Below are 22,730 nucleotides of genomic sequence, written 5' to 3'. Positions count from 1 at the left end.
TTCCTTGAAATGAGCTCAAGCTCTGGGGGAGTGGGACCCAGTGGATCTCAGAGCTGAGCTAACTTACCCTTGCAAGCTGCAACCAGACCAAATGCCCCCTCCTGACAAGTAACAAATTATCTTGCTTGACTCATACAGCAATATTTAATGGAAAAACAACTGAGAATCAATTTTTCCTAACTTAAAGTCATTTTACAACAGTAATTATTATTTTGATATTGTTACACATTTAACTCATTAAAAATGACACCCTGATTAGACTCCCTGCTGCCTGTGAAGGGAGGTATGAGAAGTTCCATGAAGACAATTACATCTCATTTGTGAACTGACAACATACCAGTTCTATTTCCAAGAGTGTGGTCCCCAGGAGGTCTAAGACTTTGAGGCAAGCTGACCCCTAGCACCCAGTTAAAATTGTCTGCCAGAGAATTTTGCCAGCCACATCTGCCATTCTCAAAGGTGCAGGAAGTTCCACATTCGCTTTCGTCTGTATTATCCCCACAGTTGTCTTCAAAATCACAGCTTTGATCTGGTCTGTAACACTTGCCATTCTGACATTGCCAATAGCCATGCGAGCAGGAGCCTGAAAAGAGAAGAATGGGGGTGTCTTGGTGAATCGCACCGCCATGCATCCCAGCAAGGTTACTGGAAGGTTACATCTCAGAGAGTTTGATATTTAGGAGGAGGAGGGTGGTCCAGAGCAGTTTTATTAAAAGCCTTTGGTTCCCCTGAAGTGCCAATCCATTATCAGTTTATTTCTTTTGTATTTTGTCAAGAGATTGCCTAAATAAATGTTTCCCTTGTAAAGGCAGGCATTCTTTCACTAACAAATCTTTCTAGTCTGACTTAATTGCTGACATTCTCCTTTCATGTGGTGTAGGATTTAACCATTTCATTTTAGCTGCAAAGTTGAGCTTAGTTTAGCAGCCTCAATTTGGAAGAAAAAGCTTTTCTATTTTAACTACAGACGTTTGCCTTTTAATGGATTCCTTTTTTTTTTTTTTTCAGACGAGTTCAGTGGGGTGATGCTGTCCTTTTTGTGCAGTATTCCTGGCATTATTGAGGGATAATTCTGCTATTGTACAGCCTAAAAACTGTAGGACTAATTTCACAGGATCCATTTCCAAGCTTCATGTTTTCATTTCAGATCAGTTTCTGCAGGGATCTGGATAAAAAGCAGCCCCTTCTGTACATTCTCTAATCAGGAAGGGAGACACAAAATTCTGAAATGGACTCTCCTTAGTTCCTTCTTCCATTCCACTCTGCCAGAAATAAATCCAGAAGCATAATTTTATTTAAAAATAGGAGTATCACTATATTAGCTCATCAGACATAAAATTAAAACATGCACATGTATGAAAGTTGTACAAGTATGGGAGGAATTTGAGTTAATTGATACTGAAGATCACATGGTGCTAAAAAATTTTTTCCATTACCACTACTTTAATTTAAAGGAGGACCTGATAGAGCTAAATGAAATTCACATAAGGATGGATTTTATTAAGAGCTCAGAATAACAGATTTATCAACAAAAAGCACATAAGAGTTGGGGTGTTCAGCTGGTGTGTTGACAACCTTCATCCCTAGGACTTTCTTTACTCCAGACTCTAAATTACAAATGCCTCAAACTAAGTGAAGAAGCATTGCCACACCCACTTGCTGTAGGCTTTGGGTAAAGTGAAAACAAGCCTTGAATCACTAGAAGTTAGCTAAAGAAAACAAGCATTAACCCCTCTTTTTTAAGTGAAAAATCCTCCTAACACATACTTAGTAAAAATAGACAAATAAACTTAAATAAATATTGGAATACCATAGAAATATCTAGCAAGTTTTCCAGGGAAATTATTCATTTCTAATTCCTGATTTCTTAGTAACATAAAAGTATGTATCATGCTTGCTTTAGAAGACTGTGTATGATTCAGCTTTTAACAGTTGCTCAGAGAAAGGAGGAAAAAGTCCTGAACAGAAAGAAGCAAGCCAGAATAAAAATCTGATAATGACTTAGAATGTCAAGAACATCAAGCAAATGTCTCCAGAGCTGGAGACAAGGAAAATGGGTAGGCTCTGACTAGAGGAAAAAGACTTGTCTGAAGTTCACAGTTACAAGTTTATGAAAGCGTCAGTGTAATTTTTATTATTACACAATCTCTGAAAATGGTCCTGGCCAAAAGAATGGAATAATTGTATCAATGTATCAGTCAGTGTCTAATTATTGCAACCTGCAAGACAGTTGGAGTCCATCAGAAACTTCTATCAATCTGCTTCAGAATTTCAATCATCTGTGTTGTTTCCCAAAGGGCGACAGAGAGTTGCTATAAAATTGCTGCCTAATTTAAATGGCATCTATTTGTAGGAGCTAGTTATTATAAACCTACATTTCTTTTATGTGATTGTACTAAGAATTTAAGAAAAAAAAAATTTTGTCAGCAAACTAGGAATTTAAATTTCAAGATGCAGTCCATGCTTGGAAAAACTTTTCCTTGCTGTTCATCATGATCAATAATTGCAATAACTATTGCATTTTGCGGTCCCATTGCAGCGTTGCTTCCAATTTCACATCAAAAAAAAGTGGAGTTGAAAAGTGGAAGTCTTTGTTTTCTGAGGAAAAACAAAAAATTCCATTTTGAATTCTGGCATGAATGAATCTTTTCAAGCATGTGTAATGAGTGACATTACAGTGTCTAACTGAATCTGTAACATGGCTTGTTTCCGGATGTGCTTCCATAGTATGTTTTCTCTTTAAATGACATATTTCTAAGGCTTTATAACTGTAAAAAAACCCCCCAACAACAACCAAACAAACAAAAAGCCCCAAACTATAAGAAAAGGGTTTTTTTGAGCTGTCTTTCTTTCCTCCCTACTTCTCAATCCTAACAATCGAAACACGCTGTTATATAGATGCTTGTGGGTATAATAGGGATATTTAATTGAGAGGAACTTCTCCTTAGCAAGGTTCAGTAACTTCTTCCTCCAAGCAGTATTTCTTAAAGATTATTAGCAGGTAGACTTTTTGCCCTATGTGGTAACTGCATCAACACACCAGGCTGCAGTGGACCCAAAGGAGCTGTTAGTGTCTTTCAGATCAATAATCTCTGAATTGAGGAGGATTTATACAACAGAGGAAAAGAGCTGCACCAGTCAATAATCCCCTTGTTTTATATACCCTGAGCAAAATCAACAGATGGAACATTTATATTTAAAAATATGTAATTAGGACAAGGATTAATTGCCTTTATTTTATAAAGGTATTTTTCTTAAATGCATTTTGAAAAAAAACACTCCTGCAAACATCAAGAGAAAAAATAATCTTATTAGCAGAACTGAAATATGATTTATCTTCTACATCAATGAACTTTGAATAGTAATAAAGATTACATGGTATATAGGTTGCAGCATTGAGGCAGAACAGTAATAAATTACAGAAAAGACATTAATATTAAGAAACATCACCTACATGTGTTATTCATGTAAACTTCAAACTCTGTCAAGAATGGTTGTGTTGTCAAAAAAGTAATTCCAGAGGGGAAAAAATTATTCTTTAATCTTTGAAACCATAGCCTGTGTCACAACAGGACTTTTCTATGAGGTAGCTAATTTTTATATCATAGTAATAACCTTATTGCTTGTTTAGCTCCTCTCTGAAAATAAATTAAAATAAAATTTTAAATCCCCTAAAATAAATTAACTCCATTAATGTATGATAAGCTGATGCACAAGTACCCTTTTATTTATTCTTTTCTTTTACTTTAGCAGATGCAGATATTTGAGAAGGACTTGTTTTTTTCCACTATCACTTAAAAGGTCTTAATACCTTCAGATGATCTTCCTATATCTCTGTTCAGAAACACCTTATACTTAAAGCTGATTTTTTTATCACCAAAATTCTTTATCAGTTGTTTGTTTCCTCCTCAACATTTAGGTTGCCTTTTATCAAAGTTTTTATCCCTCATCCTTCCCTTTATGCAGGTAATAGCTATTCTTTTTTTTTTTTTTTAATACCATTCATTACCATTAAAATCCATTACAAGTTCTCACAAGGTGTTTGCACTCATATCTGAGTATGCAATCATTTCATTTTCACTCAATATTGATGAAAACAAATTGTGTCATATTTGCTTGGAATGGCGGTGAAAGATTCTTAAAGGAATTATCTGATGACACACTTACACTGAGTGACCAAATGGAGCTCAATTAATGTAATTTATCAGAGACAAGCTTAAGAAATAGCTTGATCATGTTCTGTAATTACCTGTAAGAAGACAAACACTGACAGCAGAAAGCTCTAATCTAGTAGACAAAACCCCAACATTACAAGATCCAGTGCTGGAAAACTGAAGTTAGTGAAGTTCAAATTAAAATAAAATGATTGAGTAATTAAGCATTGAACAGATAACCAAGGACTGTGATATATTCTCCATCAGCTAAGAGCTTTAAATAAAGACTGAATTTTTCCCAAGAGTTTAACTTTAGTTTAACTAAAAATTATTTGATAAATCAAGATAAACTCTAGATTAAAACCCGAGTAGTATTATAGAGGAGGTTAAAGTACATGTTAATAGTAGTGCCTTTTGGTTTTAAAAATCAAAGTGCAGTTGGGGACCTTAATTTTCTTATATAATCATGAGAATTTATAACAGATAAACTAAATGTTTATCTGTGCCTATAATAGCTACAAAATAAAGATGAAAATCCTCAGATTTCTCCATGAGATTCCAATCTTCTTGAAGCTGGTCCTTTAAATATCTTTGCTTATTGAAAATAAATTAAGTATGATAATTAAACTGATAAAAAAGATCAGAACTCCTAGAAAATTGCAAAACTATGATTATGTATAGGATTACACTAGTTACGACTCTATTTATAAGCTTTTAACATCTAATTCTCGTAATTTAATCTTGTTTCTTTTTCAGTTCTTATTTTATATCAGCACTGCTTTAAAATCACCAGCAAGCTAATTCATGTTTTAGAACCACAGGAAATAGATTGGTGATAAGGATATTCCAAAAGTTGTTAAACTTCTGCTTCTCAAACGTCTTATATTTAATGGTATCATCTATGTTTTCCAAACCAAAATCCAAATCAAATGAATGGGATAGTTTACAATCCTCAGAAGTATCAGAATAACACATCATTAGGCTCGGAAAGCTAGAACGGCTTCAAAATATTTTCAAAATATTTTATTTATATTCACATAGCTAGAAGTATACCTGTTCCTAAATCAAAGCTAGAGTTCCTGTAGAACCATAATCTGGTATAGAGGTCACAGTAATTAATCAGCAGGCTAAGAGTTTGACATCTCAGGGATAGGGGCTCTCTAGATAATTTAGATCTCTGAGTTTTTCCCTGCAACAATTACTCCATTATCATTCTTGCTCTGAGCTGACATTACTGTATGACTGAATTGCATGCGTCCTTAAAAAAAATTGTTAACAAGAACATCTTTCCTCTAATATCTCACCAGCATAACCCAAGGACACAGAGTAAAGTGCTTTCATCACAGGTGATGATGCATAGTAATAATGACTTGTCAGCACAGGAATGTGGAAAATACATCTCGTTTCAAAAGCAAAGCTTTAGAAATTACAAGAATTTTTAAAGACTTTCAGAAGTTGAAGTGCTGGAAAAAAAGACTTAAGAACTACTACACATTATCAGCTCTTTCTTTGTAAATAGTCTGTTTTTTCTAGGACTGAGTGCAAACATTTGAATTTTTGGTTTTTAAGCCTCTCAAGTACCTTGACATATTGATTAGCATTCTGAGCAACCCAAAGTTTAAAAAACCAACAGCTTGAGTTCATTTGCAGAAGGGACTTTGAGAAGAAATTGTTAACCTTCTAAGTTTCTGCCATGACAAAGAGCTGATGAAGACTTCTCCAACAACCAAAACTTCCTCAGTTGATTTCTTGTCCATTTCCACATACAGACACAAGAGAATTCCTTTCCAATAATTAGATCCAGTAATATTCATCCTCAGAACCATTAAGAATCAAAAACATAAACAGCAAGGTAACCTATCACTGTTCAACATTATCATAGAATCATAGAATCATTAAGGTTGCAAAAGACCTCTAAGATCATCGAGTCCAACCATCGACCCAACACCACCATGCCCACTAAACCATATCCCTAAACACCTCATCTACACGTCTTTTAAATACCTCCAGGGATGGGGACTCAACCACTTCCCTGGGCAGCCTCGTCCAATGTTTAATCACTCTTTCAGTAAAGAAATTTTTCCTCACGTCCAATCTAAACCTCCCCTGGTGCAACTTGAGGCCATTTCCTCTTGTCCTATCGCTAGTTATTTGGGAGAAGAGACTGACACCCACCTTGCTACAATCTCCTTTCAGGGAGTTGTAGAGCATGATAAGGTCTCCCTGAGCCTCCTCTTCTCCAGACTAAACAACCCCAGTTCCCTCAGCTGCTCCTCATAAGACTTGTTCTCCAGACCCTTCACCAGCTTCATTGCCCAACGATCTCTATCCATGACAGAGCACTGAAATATCTTCTTTGTTCTGTTTGCTGGTACTTTATTATTTCTTCTTAGAAAAGGATGGTCGTTTATCAGTCACTCAATACACTTTAAGACATAGCCTATCTGTGACACATTCCGTGTGCCCTAACATTGTGCTTTGCCATATTTAAGGTTAACAGAAATTCTCAAGAAGAAGAGGAGCTGAAGGCAAGATGGGTACTCAGTGCCCCTTCATACTGAGTTTATTGGATATACTATAGGCAGGGCAGGGGAACCCTAAAAACAATATTATAAAGAATAAAAGCTTCAGTCTCAAGTGCTTAGGTGCATGTGAATGTGCATTCACTCAAAAGAAATTAAAAAGCAGGTTTTGACTAAAGAAGGTCTTACTAGGTCTTTTTAACTCCTCCACTATTACAGTACTGGTATACTAATACTGTCAGTAATAGAAATAGTGCATACTTTCCAATGTTGCTTGAGTAATTCTACACCTGTTTAGTCTATAAAACATGCTAGCAGGTCAGCTTAAAAGGAAACTTTCAGTTAATTTCTTCAGATGGGAAATCCCCATGGTGAATAAGAAGAGACCTAGACCTGGATTCATTGACAGATACTCCATTACAATAGCATTAAGACTGTTTTGTTCCCTGCCAGAAAACTGAAACAAGATACAATACATGTTATAATGATTAGTCCAGTGCTAATCAGATGGTTTAAGTCTCCAACTTAAAGAAATTGAGTTTCTTTAAGGAAAAACAGAAGACAAGGAAAATAGCTGTAACAGGACATATGGATAATGGGAACAGGGATATATCAGTTCTTATATACAATCTTCCCTTTCCAAACCCAAGATGAAATTTAGAACCTATCTTCTTGAGGGTGGACAAAGAAATACTAAGACAAAAAGGAATCCACATCTAGTTTTTAAGCAACGCTTTTTCAAAAACAATAGTACTTATCATATGCATCTATTACAGTGAGAAAGATTAAATGCTAATGAACCTGAAAAGCTTAACTCACTCACCTGAGCTTACTCTTAGTAAATAAAATAAAATGAAATGAAACAAAATTTTGTTTGGCCTTGTTCCGGCTCAAACAAATTAAGCCTAAATATTCACTGCATGAACTTAGCAAAGACACAGAAAGAAGAATGTTAGGTATGAAATCCACAATCCTAAAAATATGCCAAACATTTAAAAAAATCTTTTTTTTTTTCCTTTCATCTGTGACTTTTAGTAGTTGTATGCATTTTTAGGTCAAAAGGTTTAAACTCAGTCTTGCACCTCCAGCTTTCTCCACCATAGAAGGCAATCATACAGACCCTGTGCCATGTGAGAATATCTTGGTGCAGCAGATCTGGAAGGAAGCCAGTCAAGCTGCCTTCTGAAGATCTCCAGGCTTGATTCCAAGTTGTAGCATGCCCTTTAGAAGCACAGTTCAACAGCTCACCTAAAATGCATTGTATAACTGTACATTGAAACCTTGCCTGAGCAGCTAAATGTTATAGTGCTTTTATCAAAGCCTGGACTGATGCATAGCTGATGACATCTCTACCTTAGAGCCCAAAGTGGTTTAGTTGTGACCTTCAGTTTAATGATCCAATTGCTATCTGATTGTTTGAAGGGTGTAAGAAGGTATGGCATTTGCATTTCCTGGTGCCCAGTGCAGACTCTGGTCAGGGGTTTCACTGCCTGTGTTTCTTACGGGAGAAAAATCTGCAGATTGAATCTAAAAGATGGCTTGAAGTAAAGCAGAAACTGATAAACCAGAACAGTCTGAGCATGAGAAATAGGGTGCACAAACTCTGAATAGCTGAGGTACGTCAGAAGGGAATTTCTATAAGGAGACCAATGGAAAGCTGGGTAGACAGTGAACTAAAAGCATGTAATGATGTTATAACTCAGGCTGAAGGAGGAGAGATTTTCACCGGCTGCACTGGAATATGTTCATTTGGAACATATGGAACATTCTCCACCACACTCCAAGTTGTTGCCCAAAGCATATAGTGGAAGGGGGAGCTGCAGTGCAGTGATAAATCCCCTTTGTACAACTTGCCAGAGCTGCCAGACTGTGCTCAGTAAATGTGACAGGTGGAAAATGCTTCCCTAAAATCCCACTAACAGCCTGACCAACCAGCTGACCAACCTAGGTGAGAGAAGGCAGAGGCCCAGAACTTGAGAAATGTTGGTTCCACAGCTGGAAGTATAAACCAAAATACTTTTAGAAACCCATTCTCTGGCAAATAAAGGCATGAAAAAAGACAAGCAGTGAAAGTACAAAATAGTCACTGAGTGATTGTATTATATGTCCACAAGACCTCAGAGGTCTCTTCCAGGAACTGGCATTTTCTTTGACAAGTTAGACACTATGACGTGGTCCAGGAATGCCTTTAAATTGGCATAAGACTGTTCAGTATTCAAAGGCGAAGATAACAAATGATGTATATCTATTATCAGCTGGGGATCTCTACTATTTATTAATGTCAATCTATTCCCTTAAATCAGTATTAATATTCAAAAATACAAATGTAAATTACAAAGAAAACTGCTCTGGAATATTCTCAGTTACGTACAGATGGGATGAAAGTGTGAAAGAGCTGCAGGAAACATAATTTGCACAGAATTTCTATTAAAAAATACAGCATTTAAACACAGCTATATTTAAACTCTTTAGCAATACTTGAGTAAGAGTCAGGTGTAGGAGAAACTAAAAAAGTCCAAAACCAATTAAATTGAATCTCATGACCCCTATGAATCCTTCATCTCTCATTGCTCAGAAGGAGTAAGTTTCAGGATTACTGTATTTACCATATGATATTACAAAACTTTCTATCTATATTAGGCAGAATGCTATAGTGAGCTGAAGAGGACATGATGATTAAAAGATTTTATTGATGTCTTGAACAGCCTTTCACACACCTTTGAGCCTCCACTGAAAAGGTCAATAGGAAAATGAAAAATGCATTATGTTTGATGGAAGAGAAAGATACCAACAAACTCTTAATCACTCAGTATCTCAAAGAAACATAGCTTCTAATATGGTCAGCTTTTCCATTTCCTCTGTGTTACAGTCATGTTTGTTCTCAGACAACGAAAGAAAAAAATGAAAAAAATACCTATAAAATTAGCATAAGTGGTTGGAGGTGAGATTCTACAAGTAACAACAATTGCATTTGGAACCTGTACGCTCTAATGTCACTTATATTGTTAACGTCTCCTAATGTGATCAAGTAGTTCTCTTCCTTATTTTTTTCCAGCCAGTATGAACAACTAAGAAAAAAAGCATTTTTTATTGATTATCCTCATTTAACATTTGTCCAATCCAGCACAAGTGTTTATTCCCCAAAGCAATAATAGCTTTATTAACTGTACCTCAATTCGGTATGTGTTCACGTTTAGCAGCACTCTTTGAGGTAAGCAAATAGTAACACATAAGCTTAGCAAGTGACTGAACAAGGAAACAGCAGAAAAGTCTATGGCTGGAAAGAAAGTCCTGATGAAATTGTTTTATCCCACTTCATAGGAACTTGGGTATTAAAAGAAATTTCTCAAATCACTAGGTCTAGTTCACTTTTATGAAAAGCAACAACCTCAAGCAATTCCTCTGCCTTCAATATAATCAGTAACTTTCTCCATTTCTGCTACCAAAAGGCTATTTTTCAGTTTTCAGATAAGGGACCCTTTTAGCATCTAGCCTAAATTTATTCACGACCAGTTCAGATACACTGATTTGTATGCAAGATCTGTCATTCAGCTTTCCTCCACTTGGAAAAGAAGGTAAGGGAAACACAGAAGAAAGTATAAATAGATCTGAAACCCAAACCCCAATACTACTCAAACCCCTCATATTTACCTGGCCCAAACTTTCATCTGAAAGTGCAACAGAAGCTGAATACTTTCTTACACCAATATTCTTTTGAAGCCTAGCCACACAACACTAGACAACTTCAAAATACAGAAGAATAATTTTATATCTATGGCTGTGACAAAATCATGAGAAAGACTTTTCCTGTGGCATTTCTGCTTTGTGACAAACTAGGTCTCACTAATTTGAAGCTGGACATTCAAATTCAAGATTTTTTTAAAAATCTGAAATACACCTCTGAGTCTTTACAAGTTCATAAAACAGTAGATTATGTTTTGTATAGAATACTGAATACTGGCCTGGGTAACCAAACTCTCAAATCAGCAATTTCAGCTCTTAGAACTCTTTATCTCCACTAAGAGGCAAATTATCTCTGAAAACTCAGAGTCTTAATCCTGGGTTATTCTTCAGGGACAGAAGGAATGAATTGTAGTAAGGCTGGGTTATAGCAGCCTTACTACTTTAGCTTCATGACTGGAATAGCTTTTTGACCAATGTATAGGATCTACTTGGAAGTCATCCTCTTGGGCATTTACATTTGGATGCATCTGTACATCTCCTAAAAGTCACTACACAGAATCACATAAGCATCCTTCACAGAAATAGATTCCAAAGGGAGTAAGTTGTAGGATGTGTACGAATCATCTCTGTCCCTGCCTGGCACAACAGAAGAGCAATAGCTCTGCTATAGAAAAGATCTTTTCCTCCTTGTATGAAGAGAGAGGCAAAATTTTCGCTTAAGATAGTATTGATTGAGGAATTATTATCCTATTGCAAAAAAGTTAAGAATAACAATAAAGTTTCTCCCTTGGATACTGTCCTGGTTTCGGCTGGGATAGAGTTTGAATCTTTATTTGCTGTGTCAGCTACTGTTTATTCCTCATCACTAGACAAAGTAACTTCTTATTTATCATCCTAATTAGGTTTTATATATCCCACTAAAACATTTGTGTTAAGAATTATGAATAAGAGAGAAGTAGGCTTAAAAGCTTATGACCAAAATCATGCCTGAGTTTATCATCATGGAATAATTATAACTTGCTATTGATATTGTCACTTGCTAACAGTGCAACTGTTATGCATTTTCTCAGTAGGGAAATACTTTCTTTAGAACAGACATTCTGCTTGCACAGAGCTTTTTTTATGTGTGCTGGTTTTATGCAGAAGCATGAAAAATGTCAAAATATCACAAGAAGAGATATTTCAGCCATGTTTCCTAAGTTTACAGTCTCAAACAGTTTGAGAATTAGAAGTCAGTATTTGTCCTAGGACTGTGCAAGTGATTGTATATGTAGATATGCAGGGGAGAAACAAAAGTATGTGCTCCATTAGGAGGGACAGAGTAGATATAACTCCTGGCCTGGTGGACAGGCTATGTTCTTTTTAACCTCAAGAAATAGATAGTTAATTTTTACTTGTTAACTGGCTATTAAATAGACACAGTTCATTTCTGTTGATGAATGTCACATTTCTGTTTTAAAAAATTAAGAGACATTTGTTAAATGAAACCCTATTCAGTCAAATTTAGACACAAAGAGTTGTTCTAGATAAGCATTTGCTTTGCATGACCTTCTTTCATCTAAAACTGAAGAATATAACATTTTAAAGATTTTTTTTTTCACCCTGTCTCTCTGCTGTCCTTCCCCCTAGGATAACATATCTTGTTATTTCCATAATGATCTTCAGTACACATGAAAAGAAAAACTACTAATGCTTACAATTAAAGTGTTTTAATTAACTATTTAATTTTATGAAGTGTGCATAGTAATAATAATTGTAAGTCCAAAATATTTTAGCTAAACAACCTGGATTAATTAATACTGAGATTCAGAAACTAATCTTTCAATCATTTTTGCTGGTCCTTATTCTATGATCATTTATCACAACATAAAACTAGTGTTTCAGCTTCCAGTTTCACTCAGTTCTCTATCTAGTTAGCTATTGCATACTTAGCACGGAAGTATGTTATTAGAACTCTTCAGAAAACGAGGATTACTCTTAAAAAAAAAAAAATTGACATTCTGGCTCTCATTCGCTGAAATTGGTATCAATTTTCTTCTGATGTAACACCTTGTCTTACCACATCATCCCCAAATTCATTGCATACAATAGGTTGTTTTTTGTAGAAAATAATTTCTTAAGTCAGTTTTCATCATGCTAATAAAAAAATTTTTGATATCACATCTTTAAATGCTTGTGCATTCTCTATCTAGTTACACAAAGTGCTCCAGATTATGTTCAACAAAATATGTGTTCATAAACTATATTTTTCTACAAATGTAAGCACACCTTCAACTAGTGAAAAGATCTGGAATCAAAAAACCAGTAGAATTTGAGCAGTAGAATTATGGAAACTACTTCATCTGTTTGGAAAACAATTCAGGTTTTTCTTACAACCCCGTATAATTGCAAATAGCTCTGTAAAAAACAGGTGATAAACAGAAAACTGGAAAATATCATATCCTACACAACTGCAAAGGCATCTGTTAGAATACAGATATTTGGCTATTGTTGTGATAGCAGTAGACCTTGTAACTTAATTCAGCCTTATGGAATGACATTTAATACAAATATTAGTTCAGAAACCTTTCTGTCAAACAAGGCACATTCTAGTCTTTGACAAAATATGTAAATGATGCTTTATATATCCTCAAGCTGAGCTGTAATAGCATCAAAGTAAAGATGTCATATATAAAGCTTTATGCAGCCAATTCTTAAACACTTTTATCAAGAAAAAAATCTTGTGTCTATAAAATTGTCAGTGCTTGATAAAACACAGAATATTAAAATATATCATTAGTTCAATTACACTAAAGTCCTTAAAGAAATAAAAGATCCTCAAAGTAAACACAGACTAAACAAGAAAGCAGATTTGAAGGCCTTCTCCATAACAGCTATGAATTATTTCTAACCTCATAATTTCTAGTATTTTGAAGGCAATATTTTGACCTTTTAAATTTTCCTCCAAAGCTGACCTGGTATCAGCCATCATCTTCAATCTCTGCTGTGAGACCTTTGCACAGTAATACTGGAGATGTTAGTTTCCATAATATTACCTGCCAGAGACCATTCAGTGTGAGTCTAATGTCTTGAATCCAAATTAGTGTCTCCTTAATGCCTCAGTCTTTAATACCTGTAGTATCCAGGTGTGCAATAGTTTTACTGCAGTTCCATATGCAAAAATGGCAATGACCTGGTCTGAGTAAAGACAACAAAAGGAGCGGCTGAGGGCCTGAGGTGACACCTTGTGGAAAAAAAGTAGATGAAAGAAGCAAGAAGATTTCAATGGGAGAAGATTTAGAACAGAACAGAAGGATCTAATGAAGATAAAATCTGATCTCTGTAAGGTGCATACGAAAGGGAAATGCTAATAGAGCCACCCAGAGTGGCAGGTTGCAGCCACTGAACATGACCAGAAGCAGACATCATAGGGAGAGGATATCATGCACCGCCATCCCACAACAACTGCTTGCCCTACAGTTAAGGGAGTGTGTGTCACATCCCATAGATGAGATACTGCACCAGTGTTATGGGAAACACTCCATATCTTCCAGCACTCTGAGGCTGTCAACCTAACTGCTCATCACTTGACAGTCATTTCTGCTTAAGCTAGCAGCCAGGCAACTCAAAAAACATTTCTGATAAAGCAAATCTAAACCAACTTAGGAAAAGAAAGAGACCTGTAAGAGATGATGAAAATAAAATCATGTCAAAAAGAGTTCTAAAATAAAAACTTAGATGGCATTCAGCTCACAGAGTGACATTTATGTTTACATGTAGGCAAGCTAAGTGTCTCAGTTGCCATTAAAACTGATGGGGACCTGGTTGGTACAATCATTGGACTTCAAAGACTGATCACATCATGCTAAAATAGAACCTAGAGTTTTATTTGGTTGCCCACACACAGAGCATGTCAAAATGTGTAAAACATCCTTCCTTGTCACCAGTGGCTACCCCTGAAGGGCATATACTTTCCATACATCCTGTGTTATATACATGTAAACACTGGGGATTTCTCAGACACCCTACTGCATCACAAACAACAATAGATGCCTTTATGTGTGCAGTTCAGTTGTGTCAAGTGGCTGGGCAGCAAAAGAGCAATATAGTACATTGCCTGTCATTGGAATTTAGATACCTGACACATCTTGAGTACACCTACATGTACATGACATCTGATTTGAGTCTTAACTTGGAGCTGAATCCCACTCTAAATATTTCACGTCTTAGATAAATCTGATAAAATTTGGTTTTACTTTACTTAAAGATTCATTATGCACATTAAGCTGGTTTTATTTATCACTCCCCTACCCCCCAAATTTATTTTTTACTCAGATACCTAAAAATGCAGCACAGAAATATTAAAGGCTTTCCTCAAACAAAGAAGCATTTACTAAAATATAAAGGTGGAGAAAAGAATCTTTGCTCTCTCCAGTTCACCGACATATTCCCTCTCTGGTCTAGCAAAAGAAAATCTGCTATTTTTTTTTTCCCCTATGCTTGGTGAAGACCATGCGGCCTTAGTCAATAACCTCCCATCATTCTTTCTTGAGGACAAATTCTGTGATTATTGGTGACATGGTGACACAACCTTTGCTTGTATTCTGGGTAGTTGGAAGTTTCCAGAGATCAAAAAAGCTCTTTTCTGAATTTCCAGTTCCTCAGTTTTTTCTCCCTGTGTGAGGCATGTGAGGTGATATGACTTTTGAGCATAAAACTGAGTGTGGTCCTTCCACACTCAGGAATGCTTTATACGTTTTAGGCAGGTAACAGTCTTTTTACCACTTATTTGTTTATTAACTTTGTTTATCCTACCAATAAACAGGAATTCAGGCACATCTTGTGATAGTTAGGTGTCTTGTGAGAGCTACAATATCATTCTACCTGGGAGGCATATTCTGTTGAAAAGCTTGAGAACAAAATAAATCACAGAATGAAAATGAGGCTGTGCAGTGAATTGCCTCAAATCCTCCTTGATAGAAAGCACAAAATATAAACTGAGCTTTCAAATAAAATTTACAAATATCTTATGCAAAATAATGTTTTTCTTTGTCCAATGTATACCATATTGAAAATCTAAACACTGTAACTAGGAAAGTAAAATACAGTCCAAAGTGACTATTGATAAGTATGTGCTGAAAAGCCACTTCAAGTTCAGCTTGTTTCCTACAGTTAGAGAGGGAGAGAAAAGAAGCACACGCATGCCTGCAGTCTTAACCACACATCGAAATTCTGTTCCAGGATGCCTAGACAATTCAACTGCCCAGCAAAAGTGTACTGCACTAAAGGTAAAATAGGACTAGATACTGTGAAATATAACTTCTTTTCAGACCACCTTTGCTGGTGCAAGACTTGACTTAATAGCAAAATAAAACCACTTCATATTTCTAAGAATACCCTGTACTGCAGCATTATTTCTCTACTTTTAGATGTGTGAGAGAAAAGTAATAATTACACTGAAGTAAGAGTAATTTGTTAGCTAGTTCTTGGAATGCAAAGTAGGGTTAGAGCTTTCATGTTCTCAGTTCACCCAGGCAGAGGCAGGCTATGTATATGGAATATGTAACACATAGGGAAAGGTCTGAGCAAATAATGCCAGTATCACTGATAGTTCTGGGAAAGCCTAGATTTGGTAAAAGCCTTCTTACTTAGTTCTCCCAGTAGGGAGAAAATAAAAGAGCAGGGGTCTTTAACAGGGTTCTCCTTTATAAATCTTTATAAATCATCAGGAATTCCTCTTGCACTTTTAGGAGCAGTTTGCCTTTGTTTAGAAAAGCTGTTCCCCTACCCCTACCCCCTACCCCTACCCCAGCTACCCGTTGCCAAAAGGAATCACCAGTTCATATCAGCCCTCACCTGCTGCTCAGAGACTCACTTCAAGCTGCCAGCACTGAAAATTCATTTCTCCTGACCTGATACTTATTTGGATGTCTGCTCTGTGACATGTTTCTCAGAAACCTGTCTGGGGAGGCCCAAGAGCTGAGGAAAGTTTTGGAGATGTTAAACTGTTTAACGAAACAGAAAAACAAGTGCTGACAGTGCCCTATCTCCAAGGACCTTAGATGACATTAATCACGTTCTGTTGTCCAATTCCCAGAGCTGTAATCAGTTATAGGCCCAATCCAGGCTCTACTCCGATTGCTGATCCAAACAGTCTTTGATTTTTGTTTCACATTCAAGGTATTAGGTCTGGGAACAACTAGGGAAAACATTTTATTGCTTTGAGATACAATTACAACAAATTATGAGAAACTTCTGCAAATTATCTGTGCTTTATTGTATGTGCAAATATTGCAATCCGTTATGGACAGAAGTATATCCTAAATCCCCAAAGAATGTTGAAAAAAATTTATTTTTAACTCCAATGTATCTTTAAAATTACAACTACTTCTAAATTTTTGTAATTGTTTTGCTAATTAGACTAGTATAAGTAAATGGGAAATTTTTTTTAGCTTAACAAATAGGCACATTGTTTTCAACTTTAAAGCCATCATACAATCTGGTAAGGCTAGAGCTCAAAAACAAAGGAGATAAATCAGAGTCCTAGCTACCAACAAACAAAAAGAAGCAACTGTAGAATGAAATAGGTGTACCAAGGGTAGATATTTCCAACTAAATTGATAAAGTACAGTGATTATAATTACACTGACTTGGAATTTAGCTGGGGAAAGCTTCATAGGATCAGAAAATACAACATGAAAATCCATGCAATATATTTTGCCTCCACCACTGTCAATAAAAAGACAATTTTCTTCATAACAACTGGACAATATATGTAGAAGTTGAATTCAAGTCACCTGTATGCATGATCACTATTAGCTTTGTGTCCAGCTACTAAATCAATCTACTTATTCTACAGTATTTCCACCATTTTTCTGAAAAGTATGGAGTAATTATATCTTGTTACAGAAAAGAGAGAGAAAAAATTAAACATGTCAATTTATTATTTTAAAAAATCTAGACTATAACCATGAACTTTTCTTTTCATACTATTATATAGGTGAAAATGAAAATTGCCACTTGCATAGAATTTCATTCTAGATACAGCTGAGAGTCTGTTTCTGTTCAGGTACTAATTAAGAAAAAAAGAAAGTTTTACAACCTGCTGTATGTGATTAAGGCAATTATATAGGTATATTCTATCTTCCAAAAGTTCAGGGGCATATCAGAAATTATGGGTATTCTTTATAGGCTTGGTTGTTTGGTTGGGTTTTTTTTGGTTGGGTTTTGTTTCTTTGTTTTTTCTCCAGAACTGGTTTTAAAGTGCTTTAGAAATTCTACTTTATATAAAGTTTCACATCTTGTTTTCTCAGACAATGGTCAATGCTGGTTGCTTCAAAGGAAGATGTAAGTGCTTTGTTATTCAATTAGTTGTGCATAAGGAGGTATTTTTTCCTCTTTTCAGTAGGAGACCACATTATGCACTGAAGAATAAAATGTGATTGTTCTTGTAATTATATATTAGTTAGAATAACTGCCAAGGTTATTTCTATTTATGTGTCTGTAAATTTTTATAAATCTAATTATATCTGTGAAAGAGTGATATAAGCAATATTCTTTGGTCTTTAGAGTACAATCTAAAGTTTTGGGTAATATTTCAAATGAAAAGATTTTGGCAAATCTGATTTCCTGACTATTCTCTTCCTTTGTCTTTATTTATTTTAATTTTAGCTATGTTGCTGAATTCTACAATTTTTTTTTTCTTTTTTTTTGGTGATTTAGACATTTGTGCTAAAATGATTCAAAAACCAGTCTGGAAAAAAACAAAGCAAACCAAATAAAAAACCAACCAGCAAACCAAAAAAAAGTAGCAAGGCTGTATTCTTTAATGCTTACTCATAAAAGACCAGGAAAGTGCATGAGTAATGAGTTAAGAAACTCTGCTAGTGATATGAAGTTATTCCGGGTGATATGAGCGAGGAATAACTATGAATAATAGGAAAAGTATTTTGTGAAAATGAAGTTGCTTAAAGAGGCAGTATCCAGAGCTTGTTATGCTCTTGCAGCCTTCCTGACAGCCGCTGTGGCAGGGCAGCAGACTTTCCTATAATCCCTATGACATAGCTGCCAGCCCCTAGCAACTGTGTCAGGTACCTTATACAACTACAATGGAGCTTAACAGCCACAGTTAAGCAACTGAATTTTATCCTGAGTGGCTGGCAATGAAATGCAGTGTTAATTGAGTTACACAGAACAGCACAACCCATCTTCACATATGGCTGATGAACTACAATCACTGTCACTACTAAGGAGTGACACAGCAGAGGACCGCAGATAGCTCCAGGAACACATCAGCCCAATTCTCAAAAAGGGCAAAGCAAATAAAACTTTAGGATTTATCAGGAAAGACAGTGAAGAGAAAAATAATCCTTTTGCTACACTATCATTCCACTGTTTGCTCATTTCCTAAATACTCTACACAGACCTTTTGAGATCTTATAATCTCAAAAGATTGTAGCAGATTTTTTAAAAAGTCAGAGAAAGGAAAACATATGGAATAGTTTCCATGTAAGAAATAAGTTGGAACTCCTTCAGTGTGTAATGTTGCTTAAGGATGATTGCATACAGATCAATATGGAGTAGGTGGGTTTGTCTCTTGTTCACCACCATTTGCAGTAAAAGACATTATCAAACAGGAGACGGTGAAAACAGAGTCGCTCTCTCAGCAAGTGGCAGACCTGTACAACTTGCTGCCAAAAATGAGGAGGGGGCTAAACTTTTGAATGGGTTCCCAGGGAAACTAGACTCTATACAGAAGGCAGATACGTCGAGGTTTACTACATATGCAAAACCACATTCGGTTCAAAAGGTCTCCTAAAAAGGAAATATTAGGAACAGTAGGAGGAAGTATCATATATGCCTCTCCTTTTTTGGTTCTTGCTCAGCATCTCATTGACAGTGTTGGAGACAGGATATCAAGTGAAATGGACCTTGATGTGATCTTCTGTGAATATTCCTATATTTTTAAAGACACGTGTAACACTTCAGTGAATCTCTTTTAATTTGTTGGAAATAACAACTGTCTTCTCTACAAAACTGAAGTCAACAGCCACCAGTTCTCTTGTCTCTGGGAATAAATTTTCTCCATTGTAGCCTGCTAATCTGACCAGGCAGCCCTTGGTAGCTGTTGTATTCTCAGATAAGTGGTACAGAGACATAAGCAGAAACTTTGATGGAGGGATCTGCCATTTTTATAACCAGTAACAGCACTTCAGGAGGGAAGGGAGGGAAAGAAGAGAGAGGACAAGCAGATTTGGAGATCATGGAAGTTGTTGTCAAATCCATTATGACTCTTCTGTAAAAAAGATAAATATAAAATATGACTCATGCCAATGGTCTCACATTTTGTGGGCATAGTCAGACAGTATCTTACTCTGTGAACATTCTTGGAGGGATCATATAACTCTCTTTGAATTTATGGTTGCTGCATGAAGAAAAGGGTGTGACTGTCTCCTGGAAAGGCCATGACTTTGAAAACTATTAACTCCCTTCTATTGGGAAAAGCATATAGAAAATAGCTGTCACTGTATCTTTGAAATGTAATGGAGAGAAAGAGTGGTTAAGTGTGGGGAAAATATGCTCCCTGACCTACACAATCCTGCCAGCTTGCCAGGTCCATAGGAAGGTCTAAGTTATTTCAGAGGAAACAAGGTTGGAATTGCAACTTTTCAAGGTTCATTGTGGCCAAGGGCTGTTCCTGGACTGATGTGGACACAGGGGCAAAGTCTAACTTGAGAATCTGGCCACACTGCAGAGACACAGCAACAGGCATAAATAGTGCTGTTAGAACAAAACTTTGTATTTTTCTACACATAGTACTGTTGTAGGACATGACCAAAACCCGATATTCCCCCATACGTCACTATTCATATGGTGAAGAGTTGATAAGTGCCAGCCTAAAATTATGTTTATTGTTTCTCAGGTGCAGCATTTTAAGCAGCTCTCAGTGGTTTTCCACTTCAGCATTGTTGTTGCTAAGCAGCATCATGAGGACAGTCTACAGCATGCTCAGTCTACAGAAAACGGCAAAGTTAACTTTCAGAATGATTTTTTCTAGTTGTCCAGTGCTCGCTTTCAGCCTTTAAGTATTACTGCATGTTTGTCTGGAAGAAAAACAACCCCCCTAGAATGTATTTTTTTTTAATGTTTAGAAGTTCAAAGAGTTTACATAGAGTCAGGGAACAATTCTTCTGAACAGTGAGAGTCTCTGTCACAGATAGGAACATTTAATAACTCTATTCTATTTAGTCCTTACACTATATCCATTGCCATAGCACTCTATGTGCAGAAATAACAAGCACAGACCGCCTTAGTGTACTTGTGTTACACAGTGGTATTGCTCATAAGACTCAGAAGGATCTCCCTTGATGTGTGCATTACAATGAATTCTGGTTTTAAAAAAAAAGGTATTAGAAAGGAATTGTATCAGATTTTTTTTTTTTAATGTCATTTGTTCAGTTTGCAGAATACCAACTGTAGATTGGTATGTCATAAAAATTACAAAGTAAGCTCTTCAAACTGTGAGAAAGAACACTGAATAACCAAACTTCATTTGGGTGAAGAGAAGGGGAGGAAAACATTATGACAGTTACTATTCACTGTGCTATTTTGAGTACCTAAAACAAAGGAAACATTCCTTGCAAGTCCTGAGGAAAGGAAACACGTGTCCAAATACAGTAGAGGAAGCATATCAACCAGCTAGAAAAATATGCATCAGTATCAATTCTGCATTGTCCTGTTATGAGAATAGACCTCAAAAGCTACAAATCTCTCTCTTAGAGAGAAAATATTTCAACTTTCTTAGCAAATATTCTCTCTAGCTGGAGACAAGAAAGGAGCAGGTCTCTGCTGTATGATATTCTTCATACTCAGAAACTTTAAAAATGGATATGTGTGTTTCATTTTCGGTTAAACTCTCCTTTGTTGCATATAAGCAGAGAAGTCTAGGAGTCCAGATTTTTGCAGCTGATCATCACGGTCATTCTAGCTGGCTCTAGTTTATAAAGTTACATCACAGAGCACTTTTCACAGCCTTCAGCGTGCATTTTGCCATTGTTCAGAACATTGCTGTAGGCAGGAGTAGATTTCATACTCAGGTTTCTAAGGCCACATCTCAAGCGATGATCCAAACAGATATCACTGCTAAATAGTAGCTGTAAGTTGGAACCCTCAGTGGCTAACATAAACTCTTACACGGGACAAGTGAAAATTGTTGACGTAGAAAAGATGGTTCACTATAAGGATGAAGTTAGACCATTATCTCAAAGTGTTGTGAACCTACAAAGTTCACAAAGTACATCTTAGATGAGCTACACCAAGAAATCGTTCTCTGGTGGCTTTTTCCTGAGATTTTAGCAGCTTTTTTATTATATACATCATAAAAGTGTTTTGGAACATCCTTTACTATTAAAACCAAAGCTTTTAAAGTTTCTAACATTGCCACAGGGACTTGCATCTACCATTAAGAGGATAGAGTCTGAAAACATCAAAAATAAAGAAGCAGAAATCTCAGCTAGTGTTCCTCTTGGGGTACCATTCATATAAAGCTAAACTTTAAAATACCAATCTCATTTGCAATAAATTTCCGTGACTGTTTTGACAGAAGTAGGAAGCTAATACTATGTACTGTAACTGGCAACTTATGAGAGATATATCTGGAAAACATTGCCTATATCTTTCCTGCTTATCTTGTGCACAAAGTACAGTGTAGTTTCTTAGGTTTGATGTAGTCTCATCAGTGTTATTTCCCAGTGCCTGAGCAGTGCTTAATGATATCCTAAAGGGGAAGGCTACTCATTAGCAGCAGTAACAAAGCAAAGCAGCTCACATAAATTAATGATCCATTCTCCCGGTAGTCCTTGACATTGGGAAATATTAACTTTGTTTTATTGATCAGAAAGGCAGAGAAGTGAGATAAAATGACTTGCCACAGCCACGCAGGAAATTTGTAGTAAGCCCAGGAACAAAATGCATCTCCTAAATTCCACTTTGGGGGTTTACATTTCAGTAGCTCTGGCGATAAATGTGGAAGGAGGAAAGAGATTTGTCCTGTTCTGTCAGAAAGAGTTTCTCCTCCGTCATTTGTGTCCAAGCAAATATTAGTAATGAACAACATCACTGTTTTCAGGAGCAGCTCTTACCTTGGGGTTATTGGGATCCATCCCCATCAGAACTTTATTATTTTTGGTAAATTTTTTCTTAGTCATATTTCCCTTGTACAGTAAGTGAGGGTAGTGCAAATAATTGCACCAATGCTGGCACTACACCACACGGGAAGAAGATGGATATGGTGCCTAAACAGTATCAGTAGGAATTCCCACTAGCCAAAAAGCATTAAAGCCTGCTGGCCTTATTGCAATCTATCCATATTGGCTCTGTCCCACTCTTAGTT

General features: G+C 36.2%; 1 protein-coding gene across 1 annotated transcript in view; it reads right to left on the bottom strand.

Moving 5' to 3' along the window:
• Positions 1 to 22,730, bottom strand: part of MALRD1 (MAM and LDL receptor class A domain containing 1) — a 295,081-nt gene that overhangs the window by 143,972 nt on the left and 128,379 nt on the right. The window contains exon 26 of the mRNA XM_076332119.1: positions 338 to 583. Within this exon, the coding sequence (XP_076188234.1) occupies positions 338 to 583 (246 nt within the window). The remainder of the gene's footprint in view (positions 1 to 337; positions 584 to 22,730) is intronic.

The sequence above is a fragment of the Aptenodytes patagonicus genome, chromosome 2, assembly GCF_965638725.1.
Source record: "Aptenodytes patagonicus chromosome 2, bAptPat1.pri.cur, whole genome shotgun sequence".
NCBI lineage: Eukaryota > Metazoa > Chordata > Aves > Sphenisciformes > Spheniscidae > Aptenodytes > Aptenodytes patagonicus.
Note: the sequence above shows the minus strand (reverse complement) of the source record. Positions and strands in the feature narration are given on the sequence as shown.